We start from the raw sequence: 17830 nt of genomic DNA, 5'->3' as shown, positions 1-17830 counted from the left end.
AGTACTAGTCGACTTTCCGTTTAAATTTTTATAAGTATAACGGAACAGCTTAGGATTTATTTTCTTATTCAGAATAGAATACGAAAAATTGCAAACAGCTCCTTCTCTCGTGCACCAGGCAGCCGTGTATCTATTGGTATTACCATTTCTGTCCAGAAAACAAACTTGCTGTAATACCGACCTGCCTAATCGGCCAGGTCACGTGACGTGTCTACCCCCATAAGGTGATAGATCTATCCTATACCTCTCTGTGGCCTATCCTATACGTCTGTCGTCTGTGGCGATAGTAAGCCAATGTTTTTACCGACGGTCACAGATGGTTTAGAACGTTACTGAATAGTACTGATATCGAACAGGAGTTTGCAGGAGTTGATCAGCTTTTTGACAGTTCAAATAACACTCACCCAATTACGTATTTCTTAAGCACAGGTTAATACCAGTCAGTATTTCCCTCATAACGCTATCAACAATGTATCCGATTGTATAAAATAACTGATCTTGGACCGAGGTAAGAAGGTTCTTAAAATTCGTATCTGGTTTAGCACATGTTTTTTTTCAAATGCACGCAAGCTCCAAAGCCTCGTTTTTCCGTATCTAGCGAAAAAACATGATTTATCGCGATGACATAAGCGAAACCGATGGCCACTTGCATATGCACCGAAGTATTATTTATTTCCAGATAGGTTAGGTGGTACAGGTTCTTTCAAAATTCTACTTGGTAGCGACCAGTATTGGAACGATGTTGCAGCGATCTTCCAAGCTTCTGAGACTGCTTCACAACATTAGCCGTTACAATCACGACTGTTTGTACGTCTTTCAAGTGGGACATGTAAGAAGAAACGCCAGTACTGTGATAACGTGCAACCATAACACGAGATACAAGTTACACTTCGTTACAAGCTCTCAGAAGGTTTTTGCTAACAAAAGAGTAGGGCACCCAGAGGCATGGCGATGGATACTCATCCCAATGTCCAGGCCAATTTCCACTACCGCGAGAATGGGAAAGGAAGAGACCGGAATGTCGAACAGCAAGCAGGAAGAGAACCCGCAGCAAAGAATCACAGAATTAAAAGAAGAGAATTTAGGACAATTAAAGGAGAGAAAATTAGACGGCGAACCTATGTCTGCCAGTGACGATCAGAACAAAAAAGTGAAGCAGCAAGATCCCAAAACAGAAGGTACAGAGGGTGTTGCAACAATAAAAGGTTTTGTTTTTGTCTTATAGAATTTTTAGTTCTCTGCGATTCGTATTAACGTTTTCATATCGTTCTTTGTATTTGTACGGCTGTTGCGTTTAGCTAAGAAGAAGTCAAAAGTGGAAAAGAGCACTTCGTCTTTAGAACGCAATTTCATTACCCCGGTCAGAGCTATGTCCGACTTTTTACTAAAGCCGTCCGACCTAGAAAACTTGCCTAAAACCAAAAGAAGATCGCCGTACGAATTCGAACCACCAATCACTGTCTACTGGAGGAAAGACGTTGAGGCTAAGTAAGAATGCAGATTTTAGTTACGTTCTGTCGAGGTGATTACCGAGGCTGTTAAATATTTGCAATGATATTCAGGGAGTTTCGTTTACCCTTAGAGCATTGGAAGTTTGGGGGTCGAGAGAAGCCTTAATGAAGGAACTTCTCATGAAAGAACTTGAACAGAAAGCTTACCAGCAAAGTAAGGACGTTTATTCTAGTAAAAAGTATGACCTATTCTGTTCCAAGCTTCTACGAAGTATTTCGACAGAAAGTTGGTTAACTTTGTAAAATAATAAGTATAAACATTCCATCGCACGTTTCACCGTAGATATATTCACTGTCAAACGAAGACTGAGAGACTACAGGCGCGAAATGGGTAGCAAGACCACCGAATTCGTCCACGAAAGGGAAGGTTTGTTTGGAAGATCCGGTAAAGTAGTTCTGACCGCAATCGTAATGTAAGTCGCGTCTTAATTACACTCAATGATATCTTATCACTTAAATAAGACATTTCCACTTTTCCTCTTTTGTACAGCAACGCTAGTAATTTCTTGTGCAAATTGTGCGCTTGCGTATTTACTGGTTCGCACAGTATGTTCGCAGAGTGCGTGCACTCTGCTGCGGACACTTGTAATCAATTAATATTGGCATTCGGTATTCACAAATCGGTACAGGTAAATACAAATTTGTATTGCGCGCGGCTGATGCGAGTACCTCGGTGCTGAAATTCACAAAATATTTCAGAATCCTAATCCCGATCATCCGTACGGATACACTAATATGAAGTACGTTTCCTCTTTAATATCCGGCGTTGGAATCTTCTGCGTTGGCGCTGGACTCTCGATTTACCACGGGATTCACGGCCTTTTTAATCCGTCTCCAGTGGAACCGTTCTATTGGGCATACTATGTCCTAGGCGGTTCCTTAGTATCCGAGGGAGCGACGCTGCTAGTCGCGATACAGTCGATTAAGAAGGGAGCCGAGGAAAAGCGAAAGTCGTTTAAAGAATACGTACTGGGTGGGCAAGATCCTTCCGTGAATGTCGTGCTCCTGGAAGACTTTGCATCTGCAAGTATCCTACAAGTGAACTATGTCCGAACACTTGTTCCGACGTCAACAACCAATTCGCTAAAGACGGTCGTTTTAAACAGGTGGTTGGTATCACTACTGCAACTATTTGCATGAGTTTGACTTCCTACACAGGGAACCCGATGTTCGACGCTGCCGGGTCCATCCTGGGCGGTTTCCTTCTCGGCGGAGTCGCGACCTTTATAATTAACACGAATACCGCGGCTTTGATCGGCAGAAGTATATCCCAAGACGATCTCGATAAGATCAACGCGGAATTAGAGTCGGACATAATGGTAATGTTTTCTTGTCCAACCCGTCGAGATTATGTGGATAGATGTTTTTATATCAATTGATCGCGTATTAGGTTCGAGCAATTTATGATGTTAAAGGTATCGATATGGGCAATAACTTAGTCCGATACAAGGCTGAAATAGATTTCGACGGAAGGGAATTGACGAGGTCTTATTTGGACAAAAACGATCTCACCGCGATGTTAAAGGTTCGAGGCTCTTGTAAGGTGTTTATGAAGCGTAACGCTGTAATATGTTACCGTTGGAATAATTCTATTCGCAGGAGGTGCAAGCTATGAAAAACATCGACGAACTGGAGACATTCTTTTTAAAGCACGGTGAGGGTATCGTGGATATGGTTGGTGGAGAAATAGACAGAATGGAATTGAAATTGAAGGTATCGTACAAAATATTCTGTTCCGAAGCTATATCGCTAATCTCCTAATTAGCATTTCTACTGTACAACGTGTCTCATGCTTCGTATTATTTGCAGAAGAAATATCCAGAAATCCGACACTGTGACCTGGAAATTCTTTAAACGCTTTTACCATAGGATATAAAAATACAATATACATAGACGATATAAGTTCTGATGTAAATACTGTGTAATAATATTTTGTGGCGCAACGGGTCGTATTTATGACGTTATTTATATAGAGATAGTACCTACATATGTCTGCATTGGTGGACAAAAAAAGAGAAATAAAATAAATAGGTTCGAATATCGTGTACCTGATTGCGTCGTGATTTTAACACAGCCACCTTACGATCCTTTCGCCAGTAAGTACAAATTTAACGAGCAGTCGCTAGTCGCGGGTTCCCTTGGATTATCGATTTTGCCGGAGCACCACTCATGTTGGTTTACCAACGACAACAAAGCGTTTCTATGGATACTTGTGACGAGGAAAGGTGCCACGAGCTAGAAATCTCTGTTCCCGTTTCTCGCGTGTTGTGTTAAGAAACTATCAGACATGAAGTGGTCTATTTACAGCGGCGGAGAGGTCGAACGTTTCTACGCGATTGGCGAAACGATTAAATGAGTCGGCCGAAGGAAAGGGTTCCGCGAAGGTGGAGGTTGAAAGCTTCTCACAGGAAGGATTCGAGCAGCAGCGAGGAGCCCTCGTCGCCCACTGGGAGCAACAAGGCTTCGCCGTACGCCAAGACCACCAGTACTCCTTTGAGAAGCAGGTGGGAGTTGGAGAAGATCAACAGGTCCCCGTTGAATCATCGTGGTGAAGGGGGTTCAGAGGAGTCAGAAGATGAGTCCTCCTCCGATGAAGGAGTTGCAAGATTTCAGGAACAGAAGGAGCTACCGCAAACTAGCCGAGGAAGGCATCAGGATGACTACGAAAGGATTTCTCGGAGGCAGGAAGGAAGACACGGTCGTCGTGGGAAACGAAGACCCGACAGACGCTCTGAAGAGTCTGAGAATGGAAAGAGCAAGGTAGTTTCAGGCCCGGAAGATTCCGGGAAACGTTACGGTGGAGGCGACGCCGAGCGTTCTAAGAGGAAGAGCCGAAGTTTTCGAGGTAAACGCGCGTCCACTGACAGGATTAAGATGTATGAATTATGCCGCGGGTTAAATATATGCTCAACCTTTTGAATATTCTGTCGCGAAGGGGAAGACGAATTGCCAATCACGGAGATCCTGAAGAGGAGCCAGGAGAGTACGCTCACCAAGTACGAGCATCAGCCGCCTCTCCCAGAATTAACGACAGATAAAGTTTACGTGCAACACAGAGGCGGCTTCAGCGCCATGAGGATTCATCGGCTGGGAGGTCCTCGGGGCGAAAGTAAAGCGGAACCAGAAGGAACCGGCGATATCATAGAGAATGCGAGTTCTCCGCCCATTAGGTTGGCCATCGCGGTTCAGAAATTGTGGAAGAGCACTGGCCTGGTGTTTCAAGGTCTTCTGGGTGGCATGGCCCTCATGCACTTCATCATGGTATGTCTTTGCTTTACACAAAACTTATTCGGTTCTACAACGATTACGCAATTATTCCTTAGCTGTACGTGTTCTTCAACGCGTCCATGGAATTCGTGGCAGACCATTCGGTGATTTGCGAGATCTACACGTGCATCTTTTCCTTTCTTATCGCCATCTGCATCGTCTCGACCTTTGATAAGTATGCTTCGTGTTTCCCAATCTTCGAATCTACATCACTGATACTTGCCACTGATTCAAGCTTTCGCCTCTCTAGGTTCGATTTGGCTCGATTCGACACGGAGCACTTGCGCGAGATCTACTTCGATTACAACAAAGCTGTGATAGCTATTCCCCTGTATCTGGTCGCCTTCTGCCTCCACGAAGCCTGCTCGAACACAGACAATCGCCTGGCGCTGGTGCACTACTGCAACTTAAACGACAGCTTGTGGGAGAACGTAAGAGCCGAGCGGAGCTTCCAGCCTCGGAACCGAAGCTCTCTACTTGTTCTGTTCCAGGCTACAGAGGTGCAGACACTTCTGAACGATTTGAACAGCTGGCAGAAGATGACGCTGTCGAAGGACATCCTCGCGGTGTTTGCCTGGCTGTTCGTTTCCATGGGGACCAAGGACGACGCGTTTCTAATTCACTTACAATCCATGGAGAAGTATACGCACGACGTGAACTCTGCCAGACAATAAGTTCATTTAAAGGACACGCAGCTGCGCCATTCTTTTTTACTACGCTTCGTTCTCTTCCGTCCAAAGAAGGAAGCGCGCCGGGCGTACGGTTTCAATGTTTATTCGTAACAGAATAGGGTCTGATATGTACAATATTTATAAAGTTTCTCCTAAACACTAACAGATAATACACGTGTACATGTAATACCAATAAAGACAATAACGTTAAGAATAAAATAACATATGGCGTGATTCGTACAATAGTAAAATATGTTCGTAGACTTCGCCGCGAGCGCGGCGCACAGTTGTATCGACGGTTGCCAGGGGAATCGCTCGTTTTTCAGGGGAGCTTCCGATAGAAAAGTGAAAGGACATTGTCGGAGGCGAGAGAACGCGATGTAAACTCGTCGAACTGTTCGCTGGGAAGGGACAGGGGAAGGCGTTTCCCGGGACGCAATCGTGGATGCAACGCGCAACCGCTCGGCTGCCGCTCGACAAACGTAGCACTCTTTATAAATAATGCGCGGAGGCTCTTATTAATCTGCGAAGCAACAGATAAATATATAAATACTGTACGTACATTTACATCGCTAACGTACATCTCTTCTCTCCTCGAATTTACATCGACGATCATTTAAAATATCTCTGGACTTAGCAACGCTACTCAAGGCACTGTTAACAGTTCTGTCCGAGGTCGACGAATTAATTCGAGTCGTCTTATCGGCCGCGGGGTCGGTACGCGCCCTCGAGGCAAACGATCCTTGAGATTGGGCCCCGTCTCTCGTGGAATACATTAAGGGGAAGACGGACGGGCCAATCGGCGGAATTAAACGAAACTCGTGGACGCGGGCGACGTTCGCGGGCGATGGGCGATCGCATCGTTGCTCGCTCGACCGATCAGATCTCTTTTGGTTTCTCTTCGTGAAAAGAAAAAAGCAGGACGATTTAGTGGTCCGTTTCATCGACAAATGGGGACCGCCAGTCCCCGAGGAACAGCGCCGTGTCTCGGTCGCGACCTTAGTGGCTGAATCTTTAATTTCCTCCTCCTACCTAAAGCTTTAGAAACGTTTGTGCGGATTCGTGACGGCAGTTTACGAATAGACAGCGTAATTCGAGTAGGGTGCGAGAAAAGGCGATGGTCACGGTTCTCAGGGGTGAATCCAGGCAGCTTACGGAAACTTGACGAGAATTTTGGTTCGTAGCTTCTGCGTGCTTCGCTCGACAAGAGGATAAAAAACATACAAAAATGGCCCTCGTATACATGCTTATAATGGGGACCATGGTGAGGGGGCTGGCTCCCCCTGTAGCAGCAACTTTTCTTAGTTTAAGTGTAAATGATCTTCAGCTTCAAAACTCTTTGTGAAAACCACGACCACTGCTTTTAACGCATTCTGTACAAAGTTTCGTGACAGGGGAGGACCGAATATTCGGTAGAGCTCGCCTGTCGGATAACCGAATATCGCGAACGACACCATTTAGAAAAACGCTTCCCTTTCTTCCCCGGGGGAAGAAGCCGGGGTTACAGTTACATTGAATCGTTGATCTCTGCGCGAAGGGGTCGCGAGCCCATAAAGCATCGAGTGAACACGTTCTGAGGGGTCAGACGGTTAAAAAGCTTTCGTTTAAAATCGTCATGGTTTGAGTAATCGAGGACAATAGCGCGCGCCGGTGTGCTGGTCTGAGCCGAATAGTTCCTTTTTCGCCAGGATTAGCCTTTAGCTTCTCCTCGACCGACCAGCGAGTCGAAAGGGAGACGGGAGACCGCGGCGGCTCGTGCCCGTTCCCCATCGTTTCCTGGCTTTTCGACGACACGCTGCAGCTAGTCTGTCTCTCTTTTTGCCCCCGTGCTTCTCGCAGGGAGCCAGGGGGAGGCTCTTTGAAGACTTCCGTCGTCGCAAGGACGATCGCGGGCGGTGGCCGCCCCCCGGAGTACACGCGCGATCTCTCTCCCCTGCCCTCCTTTTCCGCCCGCTTTTTTCCCTTCGAACCCTTTGTGCGGCCCCGTCCGAGGAAAGGGAGAGATTCAGGGACGACGGGGTCTTTGAGGCGCGGAGGAAGAGTCAGGAGCGAAGGAAATCCTGAATGGCGAACAACTGAAGACGGATCCCCTTTCGACGATCCCCTCGTTCCTCCTCCCCCTTCCGCATCGACGATCAAACGGCCCCCGCGTCGCGGTGCATGTACCTGCACCACGAATGGCCGTTGTTGTTGTTCTCGCGGACTTGAAGCAATCCTCAGTCGTCGAAGTCGTGCCGGAGCTTTATGTAGAGGCAGGATCCGAGCACGATGCCGAACAGCTCCAGCACCGACAGGCCCAGGCCCACCGCGCCCAGGATGATCAAGTGGTCCTTGGTCGTCTCCAGGAACTTGTAGATGCAACCCTGCAACACGAGCGAACGGGTTCCGAAATTATTCGTCGCGAATACACCCGAGAGGAATCCCAACAGCGCACTGTTCTGATTCCGCGCAACGGAAGCATGCATATCTTCAGCTAATGGAACCCATGCACAGATGTATCTCAAGTGCGCGACTGCGGCGCGTCCGCGATTAGCCCGGGCCGCATCAACTTCTACCTAGTATTTTTACACAACGAAATCAAGAGGGTCTTGATAACGAGCTTCTTTCCTCAGGTTTCTTCTATCTCGAATTTATGTACCCATTGAAATGCACGGTTGCTCTCTGTGCTCCCCAGTGAATTAAATCGGAAGCAGCGAAGCTCGCGTTTCAGCCTCAAACGGGGTAAACGGCCGTCGAGTAGAATGGTAGCAAGTTTTCTCGAAGGAGAATGAATTAAAATCTGCGTGCACCGTGTAATGGATGTTCGAGGGGTGGTCCCTCCTTCCGCAAAGGTGCGTCGAGGTTTTGCAGCAGCTATCGGGAACGAGACTTCCATCCTTGAGGACGTCCTCGTCCTTGTGCCATTCGCTCACCAACCAGTCCTCGAATCTCAGGGCTCCACAGCATTTGAACTGAAATTTTAACGAGGAATTACGCTTTCCTAAGGGTGCACGTATCCTACCCGAGCGTTCCTCCGCGCCGCGAGCCCCTCCTCCGTCGCGAAAATTCCGCCCCGAGTCGGAAAAACACTAACAAGTATCCCCGTCTACCCCCGCCGTACCATTGTACAAGGAAGAATATCAGTGGACTAATGAACAGCCTCGCCGAGTGCATTCGCTCGCTAACGACTCTCGAGAACCTGATTGCCGCCGCTCGGATAAACAAAAGGAACGCTAAAACGATCGTTAACGCGTGCGCTAAATGGTCGAAGAAGGAGCCGAGGGTTCCGCGAACGCGGATAGGAACCGCGTTCGAATGCACTCTGGAAGGGGCTCGAGGGGGGCCCCGTCGAGTTTCCTCGAGCAGGCTGCGGGCAACGACCAAGGAGAGAAGGGAACGGCGGATCGATGGGGCGAGGAGCGTTAATCGATTCGCGGAGGACGAACTGGGACCATTTTCCGGCGCGATAACGATGATTCCCAGTCGTAAAGTACTCGCGCGTTGGTCGGAGGCGTCGAAGAAAAATGGTTAGGCGATATCGCGGCCACGCGAGCCAGCCCGCAGCTATTTCGCGTGGAACGAAATTTAACGACCTTCTCGCTCTTCCCCTCTGCCTCGCAGATACCGCGGGGGAAAAAAAAACAGAGGGGGGAAGAAAAACGGGGCAAACTGCTCCGATAAAGTCCTGTCGCATATAAATGTCCCCTTAAACTGTTTCATTGGAGCAGCGTCTGGTACGCTATGCATTCGCGAGTGATCGAGCAGCGGGCAATTGAAGAGGCGCGAGACGCGAGGCAGAGGTGATAAAGGAGTGCCCCAGGAAGCGCGCGATTACTTGTAAATAACGAAACAGAAGCGGGTGGCTGGGCTCTTTATGGCTGGCAGGGTTGGGTACCCTTATTCTCGAACGGGAGATCCTTCTTCCGGCACCCCTTGTTCCAGCTGTACTCACCTCTATCTGCATCTGGTCGATCGCGACAGTCTCCCTGCTCCTCACGGAATAGTTCTCGAGGAAGGTGCGATTAAGGTTCATCTTCAATTCAGGACCGACCTGCTCCTCGTAAAGCCGCGCCAAAGCGCCGACGCCCGCCTCCAGCACGAACACCAGCATCACCACGAACACGTACTGCGCGGAAAATGAATGCAAGATTAGCGGAAATAAGGAAAATCGATCGTCGCGGGAACGACCTGTCGCCCTCGTCAATCTCCGTCGATCCTTTCGCGAAATACGCTTCGTGGCTTTCACCTCGCAACCGGGGAGGGCAGAGTGTGTATTGAATAAAATCAATTGCACTGCTGGATGCAAGAAGATGTTTCGAGGAAAGTATCCGCCATCATTACGAAGTTAGATATTTTTTATACATAGTAAAGTTGTTGTAAAAGTGTGTATAATATTTAAAAATTTGGTATATCTCTTTGTAGTTACATTATTATAATCGGAATTATGTAATGAATTAATCTGTGAAATTAATTTTAAGTATAGCCCTCGCCTGCTTGTATAAAATAGAGAAATATAGAAAAAAGTTGCTTTTTAACATTATGTTTTATTATTGATTTAATATTTGCATAGAATCTGGAAAAGTATAGTCATAATAATGGTCATAGATCGTGTCATCTTCAGGGTGATGTATGTTTGGCTTACAAGGGGAGGACACCATGTGGTAGACACCGATTTTTATGAGCCTTGGCTGGATGGATCTATGTCGAAGATAAGTAAATAGGTGTCCGAGCGTTTCAGCCAATAAGCCTTAATAATAGAGATATTTACATGTAAATTATTAAAAATTTCAGTAGCCGTGGGGTGTTAGTGGGTAAAAATCCCACAATACAGTGGCGCCCGCGGGAGATTCCCTTCTAGAGGCGTCGGGGTGCCTTTTGAAGATGTCTCCACGTTAAAAAAAACTTCATAAATTTTTGTTATAAATTATTTTTGTTATAATTTTTTTTTTAACTTGGAGAAATCTTCAAAAGGCACCCCGACTCCTGCAGAGTGGAATCCCTCGGGGCGCCAGGGTAGTGTGGGATTTTTACCCATTAAAACCCCACGGCCACTATACATTTTTTAATAACTTTCATGTAAACATCTCTATTATTAAGGTCCATTGGCAGAAACGCTCGGCCACCTATTTACTTATTTTCGGCATAGGATCCATCGTGCCAAGGCTCGTCAAAATCGGTGTCTACCACATGGTGTCCTCCCCTTGTTAGATACGAGTTAGGTTCAGTTGATCAATGTCGATTAAAAAAATTCACCACAGCTCTGCCAATTTTAAAGATACGACAATGAAATAAAATCTAAAGGGCATATGTAGAGAACAATGAAGAATCCAATTAGCGTTTTCTGCAAAAAAGGGCTCGAGTGTCCCGAGGCCGTTCATGAAAGAGAAACGACCCAGTTAAGAGGTTGATCCTTCGTGCAACTTTACGTGTTCACAGTGTATTGACTTATTGACTGGTCTGGGCAGTTTTGACAGGAAAGATCGATGAATATATAATGTACATCACCTCTATGGGTAATGCGAAAGTTTCTCCGAAAGCAAAGAGTGCGAATATACCGCGGAGACTAGTAGTAGCGCCAGAAGAAGTAGGTACACTCCTATCGACTCTCTTGAAAGCTCACTGGCACGAGCACTGAACGCGTTGATCGACGTTCAACATTTTGGAGTAAATTACAATTTTAACTGATCGCTATAGTGGCTTTCTCCAGGCTGACTACCTTGTCTCGCTCCAAATTAATTGCTTCGAATCGATCATCTTCAGGCTGTCATAGCCCAGAGGGGGCCATCGTTAACGCTCGTCGACTCCATCGGCTTCAAAGACTTTATTAACTTGAGACTCCCTGGGCCTTCGCTTTGCTATGTTAATTCCGAAGGTACTTGGCGTCTTCCATACTGTTGCGAGATATTCCGATCCCAGTGATCAGAATTTCCTGTGCAACGTTCAATGCCCCAATAAAGAAACGGCGACAGCATCGATAGACTCCCTCTCCAAATGGAGGGCGCGTAATCCCTAGATCGCGACCGCGAACACGATCGCTAACGACTCCCCCGCCCCGAAATCGCAAGATCGCGGCCAAAGCTCGCCGGCGAGCGTCGTAAATCGTCCGCAGGAGGGGTTGCTTACTTTTCCACCGAGGCCGTGTTAACGCGAGCTCCAGTGTCATCAGCTTCCGCGCTTTAAAGCAGCATCTGCTTCGCGGGATCAGTTAATAATCCTTCAGCGAGGTCCTCGCGTAATTTAAGCTCCGTAATTAAAACGATCGATTAATGAACACCGCGTTATTCGCGAGGACGTCGGCCGGGCAGCTCGATAAACGCGCCCGGTAACCTGTTTCCTTTTCACCGCGCGTCGCGTTCAATTATGCCGGGCTCGTCGACACCGCGACGGGTAAATCGAGTTCCCCTAATTCCCCAGCAAACAAGCCGCGGCTCGCGCGATTCTGCCAGACTGTTGACGCCCGCCACCTCGGCGATAAGCTTGGAAAACTCAAGGCGCCTGCCATTGATTTCCGCGACGAACAACTTCCGGGCAGTCGGCAGCCTCCTCGCGGCAGTTCGAAGGATCCAGGTAGGCGAATCCGGCGAACAGTGAGTTTGGGAGGGCTCCCGGCGAAAGGCCCGCTGGCAAAAGTGCACCGCGGAATGATCAGCGATTTCTTGCAAGAGAGAGCCCGCCCGCCTGCCCCTCGCGTTAAAGCAGCAAAACGCCGCGAGAAGCGTTTCGGAATTTTCATGAATATAAATCCCGAACGCGTCGGCAACCTGCCTCCATGAATATTCAAGCCGCCGAGCCGGGCACGGGCGATCGTTTGGGCGAAAACTTTCCAGCGAATCGCTCTGCCTCGAAGAGGAGCCCGCCGGTGCCGGGGAAGAAGCCTGGCTAAGTTTTTCCTGGCGTAGAATTCTGCTCGAGTCGCGTTTGGGGGAAAGTTCTCCGCCCTTCCCGCGGTGGCAGACTTTTTCCCCGATGATCATTTTAAAGTGAAGCTGTTGCTCGCGTTTTAATGGATTTTGTAAATGGTGTAACGATAAGGTGTAACGTTCACCTTGATAAGGACTAGGCTTTTGCTCTCTCTCTCTCTCTCTCTCTCTCTCTCTCACTCTCTCTCTCATGGAGGAAAAAATGGAAGTAACGAGGAAAAAAAGAAAGCTGAAAAGAAGAAAGGAATCTCTCGCCACATATCCCATGGCTTAAAGCTTTAAAGCAGTTTCTTTCTTTCTTGGATCGTGTTAGAGTTTCTTCTGGATAAGTGTGATAACGCGATAGAGAGCAGGGGATGAGAGAGATTTTACGAGAACTCGATTGGGCACGAACAGGACGCGTCGGATGAGACGACGGCGGAATTACAACGCTCGCACGCGGGCACACGTGGCTACCAATTTAAACTGAATGCAGACGCGCGTGATATGTACATTACACTAGCCACAGCATCCGACCAGCCACGGCAATTGACAGTTTAGAATTGGACGGAACCGCTGACAGCGAATAGACGGTCGATCATGAACACTGACTGCGGTCGCCGCGATCACAGCCGATATCCGTCGACAATCCAAATACGCCGATTTCGCTGGCAGAAATTCGCGTCGATGGATGGCCAGAAACGAGCACGGAAATTGGAGCGGGCTTTCGGTGTCGCTAGACAGTTTCCCTGTGTACCTGCAGTCTGAAAATTGACGAACAAATTCGTAGAAGAAGCGAAGCCGATTAGAGGATACTTACCGCAGCGATTTCACCTTCGGGATCGTTCTTTCTTTCGCGGATAAAAAGTCGGCGGGACTAAGTCCTTGATCGCCGGAGAGGATGGATCGGAGTTAAGAAAAAGCGAAGTAGATTTCTCTCGGAGAGTTCCCTCCGATTAGAAACTATCGAAGGATTCCCGAACGAGCGTTTATTCGGCCATTACTTTCTCCGAGTGGTTACGCGAGGCGTCTGGTTTTTCGTTGAAAATCCACGGCGCGTTCATTATCCGGATTTACCTACCCACCGCGAGCAAAAATCTTAATTGACCGCCGTATATGGCCCGAGCTAATGAGACGATTCGCTCGTGCCATCGTGCGCGCAGGTGGTGAAAGGGAGCAAAAGACCTATGGGAAAGGAGAGGCAAAAGGTTGGCCGAAAGAGGCGGCGGGAACCTTTTGCGCCCAAGATCGCCGATAGCCTCGCCGTCGAGCAGCAAATTGCTCGCGGAATCCTCGATAAAGTTCCTCGAATCTCAAACTTTTTCCTCGCCGGACAACGGGGGCGGTTAGTTTTACTCGCGACCTGGGGATTAATCTTCATACGCCGACGGTACGTCTTCGCCCGGCCCTGATTGAAGGACGAACAAACCGGGGGATAATTGACAGTCGAGATTATAATAGGAAAAAGCAGCTGTGGTTCGTTCGTCGACAGGAATGGAGGCGGGTTCACGTCGACGTGGTGAAAAACGTTGGAAAGGGGTTGGCAGAAATAAAGATTCGTCAGCGGAGCGGAATCAACGGTCCGATTTCAGTTTGCGTTCGCGGGAGTGACACTTCTTATCAGACCCGCGATCCTGAAATATCGAGTGCGATGGGAATAAAACGAAAAGTGCCGGATAATCGCGCGACGAGGACCGGATTCGAGGGAACGAGGCGCGGTGTTACTGTGGTCGCGAGCGTTCGATAACCAGCCGAAGAATTCATTACGGCGAGAGGAGAAATCAGAGCGTTCCGCTCGATACAAACGCCGCGAAGCTTTCATTCTGTGTCCTCTTGTGACTACTGTTATTATCCAGGGAACCGGGGTGACACACTGGCAAGCTCCTTTTTGAATTCATGGCGTGATATGAGCGATGTTGCATAACGTCTTCGATCGACTGTACTCTATTTTAATTAGCGAGATCCTACGTGGCCCGCTAATCGGATGGTGCAATCGGCAGAAATCAATGTTCTTTTGGGGAATTTTTTGTAAGGAAACTATATGTGCAATATTTTTAAAACTATCAGGGAATGTTATTATTATTATTATTGTAAAGAAAGTACAGGGTACTCCCTTTTAAATTAGCCCGCGCACTCACGGCGCGTTGGCTGAGGAGGTTAGAAAGACTAAGGAGTAAACACCAGTGCAAGGACAAAGCTCCACGAATTAAAAGACAACAGGAAATAGAGATTGTAATTGGGGAATAATTGACATTTAATGTCGTTTCTCTTTTAGAGGTAAGCGTTGTAAATAGTTGTAAATAAGAACATAAACAATAAAATAAAAAAAAACTCTTTTACAGAGAGAGAAACTCAGTTTTGTGATTATTCCGGCCCAATAACATTATATTATTATTATTATTATTATTATTATTATTATTGAAAATTAAAGGAGCATTGCCCAATACAAAGCACAGTTACAACGACGTGATAGGATTTTCCTGACAAAATAGTCTGAAGAGCTTCCAACTGAAAGAGGAACTACTATCGGAAAAGAAGTCGACATAGTCTACGTAGGAGCTAGCACTGAACATTAAGCGGTTCATTGGATCAAGTGATCCATATTTAGATTTGAATTCGCGGTATACGAAAGGTGGCCTTTCTCTGACACATCTGGTAGGAGCATATAGATCAACGAGTTCCAGTACCGCGGAACAATTAATTTCACTCTTTATGATCTTAAAAAGAAAGGTCATGTCCGTTACAGTTCTGCGCGCAGAAAGCGCTGTCATATTAAGTTTAACAAGTATCGATGCAAAATCATGATCCCAGACAGGCCTGTGAATGTGTAATTTATATTCAGAATGTTAGTATGTATTTCATCGTGCAATCCGTTGCAGTGGCCTGACACCCAAAAACTAAACAGTTTTGCGTTTTTTTTTATAAAATTACTCTATGAATAGCCTTCAATCCAGATTAAAAAATGCAAATTACAATAATGTTGAGTGCTTGAAAATATAGTTGCGTTTTCCACTAGAAAAATTCACGTTAATTGTGCAACAAAACTTCTTAAATTTGATAATATTATTCTGGCTTCAGGTCCATCCATAGCGTAACTTTATTAAAAGCTGCGCGCAGTTGAACAACTTGGCCGCTCCGAAACGCTAGCGCCATTTGGAATTACCGCGTTATTTTTAAATAAAAAAATGTTCGTTCGCTTCTTGAACTACGTAATAACATGCCCTGAAAGTTTGAAAAATATTGCATGTATAGTCTCCTCACAAAAAATTCACGAAACGAACCTTGATGTCTGTCGATTACACCAGGTTCCCCTCTCAATATAGCTACTTAGCTTCCCTTCGCTTGCCTCTTCGTCCCTAGCTTCGAAAGCGACTGTCCCGTCGCTGTCGCAGTTCCACTCGGTGGACAGCCGCCCGTTACATTATATCGCTTCGCGCGCTAATTTACGATATTCCCGCTCTAATCAATATTGAAATTGGAAAGAATCTGGAGGCACAGTTGGCTGGCGTAGGAAGCGCGGCGGGGCTCGTTAAAGCGGCCGGTGGCTGAGCGGACGTAAAAGGAGATCCCTCGGAGGATCATCGGGGCGATATCTCCTTGTTAAAACGTGTCCACGTCGGGGAGTAACGAGCCGGCTCGATAGCGAATCTCGGCATCGTTCGTCGCTCCATTTACCTTCTAGACGCACGGAACGACGATATCCTGATCACGGTAACGGCGCATAAACTAACGGCCGTATATGGCCAGAAACTATGCTCTTGTATATCGGCCGCGTTATCCTGCCTTTTATATTTATTCCCATGAAATACGCTCCTCGGAGGGAAGATAAATGCGCCGGGCAGCTTTGCCCGCGCGCCAGCACGCGCTGCGCCCAACAAAGGGGTATCCTCCTTCAGGATCGAGGCCTCGTTACCGATATCCGCGCGAGTACGTGCTATCCACCGCGGAGGGCATCGTGTCCGCGTACAGACCGCTGGTCGATAATGGTAAACGGCAGGGAAGTCGCCCAACTACTCGCGGGAACTTGGCAATCCCGCGTCGACTTAAAAGTCGCGCGTCCCGCGCCGATACTTTCAGCGCTGGCCTTGCTCGCTGCGGGAGTAAAGCGGATCCGGAGCGAGCTTATAGTTCCGATTAAGTTAATTGAACGGTTCAAGGAAGCCGACACCCCCGCGCTCAAAGTTTCAATATGGACTTCGGTGACATTTATCAAACCACCACTTTGCGCAGACCCAAGAACGTCGATGGGATGGCCCCCGGGGCTACGGCAGGAGCGTGGTGAATCGGGGGTGCTTCTTCTACGTCTCGCCCTCGCGATATTTCATTTCCTCGAGATAATATCGCAGTCTGGCGTATTTGAAACGCGCGGGTATGTCCCCGATGTATCCGGGAGGCTGTAGGCGCAGTCGGGCCAGCTGGAGCGCTAGCCTCTTTTTGCGAGCGCGCCCGTCGTCGAGGGCTCCAGCACTTTGGATTTAATGTCTTCATAATTGCGCGTCCCCCGACTGGACGAGTCGTTCCGTCGCACTCGAGGCTTTCTTGCCGCGCGCGGTTCGATTCGTCAAGTGGAACGTACAAATCATTTTATAGCCCCCTAAGAGACTCTGGAGCGTTTGGTTCTGGTACGTTTGTCGCGCCCCTCGTAGACCATCGACTGTCGTAATCTTCTCGTTGAGATTAGCTGACAGAGGCTCGTTCCGGCTGGGGTTTTTCAAACGACAGAGGAGCTTGCGTTTCGGTAACCCGTTAGACAGAAACGACGAGCCAGGAGTGAAGCAAAGCGTACACTGTCCTTCATAAGTATTCGAATAGAACATGTTATATTTGTTAGAGTTTGATTACCTCCCAATGCTTTTCATTCAAAATTATAGGAATATTAGCCCTTTCCGAAGTTCTGCATTCAAACTTCTAAATAAGTTATAGGTAGGTAAGTGCGCGAACGCTTTTCCTATACGTTCGCGACTTGTTTTGCCAACATTACCTACTTAGTTAGATTAGAAATATTAATATTAATATTAATATTTTTATTGTGAGAAATATTAATATTAATATTTTTATTATAAGAAATATTAATATTAATATTTTTATTATAAGAAATATTAATATTAATATTTTTATTATAAGAAATATTAATATTAATATTTTTATTGTAAGAAATATTAATATTAATATTTTTATTATAAGAAATATTAATATTAATATTAATATTTTTATTCTAAGAAATATTAATATCAATATTTTTATCATAAGAAATATTGATATTAATATTTTTATCATAAGAAATATTGATATTAATATTTTTATCATAAGAAATATTAATATTAATATTTTTATCATAAGAAATATTAATATTAATATTTTTATCATAAGAAATATTAATACTAAAATTTTTATCATAAGAAATATTAATATTAGTATTTTTATTATAAAATATTTTTTCGACAAAAATAGAAATAAAAATTTATCAACTCAATAATTACTACTTGTTGTGTGAGAATATACA

The 17830-nt window shown here is 46.5% G+C and overlaps 3 protein-coding genes across 5 annotated transcripts in view; 2 read left to right on the top strand and 1 right to left on the bottom strand.

Annotated features, from left to right (window-relative positions):
• The first annotated feature begins 308 nt into the window (after window positions 1-308).
• Znt49b (solute carrier family 30 member 9) lies at window positions 309-3558 on the top strand. The gene is made up of 11 exons (XM_076820168.1): window positions 309-508; window positions 680-1178; window positions 1299-1488; window positions 1583-1665; window positions 1795-1924; window positions 2002-2140; window positions 2211-2534; window positions 2618-2830; window positions 2902-3036; window positions 3111-3224; window positions 3321-3558. Exons 2-11 carry the CDS (start codon window positions 740-742, stop codon window positions 3363-3365), a joined length of 1812 nt encoding a protein of 603 aa, XP_076676283.1. The 5' UTR covers window positions 309-508; window positions 680-739; the 3' UTR covers window positions 3366-3558.
• Window positions 3559-3612: 54 nt separating this feature from the next.
• On the top strand, window positions 3613-5463 carry LOC143373174 (uncharacterized). Of its 3 annotated transcripts, none has more exons than XM_076820137.1 (5): window positions 3613-3736; window positions 3819-4356; window positions 4447-4772; window positions 4835-4953; window positions 5029-5463. In XM_076820137.1, exons 2-5 carry the CDS (start codon window positions 3864-3866, stop codon window positions 5450-5452), a joined length of 1362 nt encoding a protein of 453 aa, XP_076676252.1. In that variant the 5' UTR covers window positions 3613-3736; window positions 3819-3863; the 3' UTR covers window positions 5453-5463. The 3 variants fall into 3 exon arrangements, with proteins under 3 accessions (XP_076676252.1, XP_076676254.1, XP_076676251.1); XM_076820139.1 differs by having other exon boundaries at window positions 3631-4356; window positions 5029-5209; window positions 5270-5463; XM_076820136.1 differs by having other exon boundaries at window positions 3631-4356.
• A 73-nt stretch (window positions 5464-5536) lies between these two features.
• Window positions 5537-17830, bottom strand: part of LOC143373176 (CD151 antigen) — a 71990-nt gene continuing 59696 nt past the window's right edge. Inside the window, exons 5-7 of the mRNA XM_076820143.1 lie at window positions 9381-9554; window positions 8239-8400; window positions 5537-7812 (exon numbers count right to left, since the gene is read on the bottom strand). Coding sequence (XP_076676258.1) covers window positions 7666-7812; window positions 8239-8400; window positions 9381-9554 — 483 coding nt within the window. The 3' untranslated portion in view covers window positions 5537-7665. The remainder of the gene's footprint in view (window positions 7813-8238; window positions 8401-9380; window positions 9555-17830) is intronic.

The sequence above is a fragment of the Andrena cerasifolii genome, chromosome 9, assembly GCF_050908995.1.
Source record: "Andrena cerasifolii isolate SP2316 chromosome 9, iyAndCera1_principal, whole genome shotgun sequence".
Taxonomy (NCBI): Eukaryota; Metazoa; Arthropoda; class Insecta; order Hymenoptera; family Andrenidae; genus Andrena; species Andrena cerasifolii.
The sequence above is the reverse complement of the archived record's forward strand: the minus strand, read 5'-3'. Positions and strand labels throughout refer to the sequence as shown.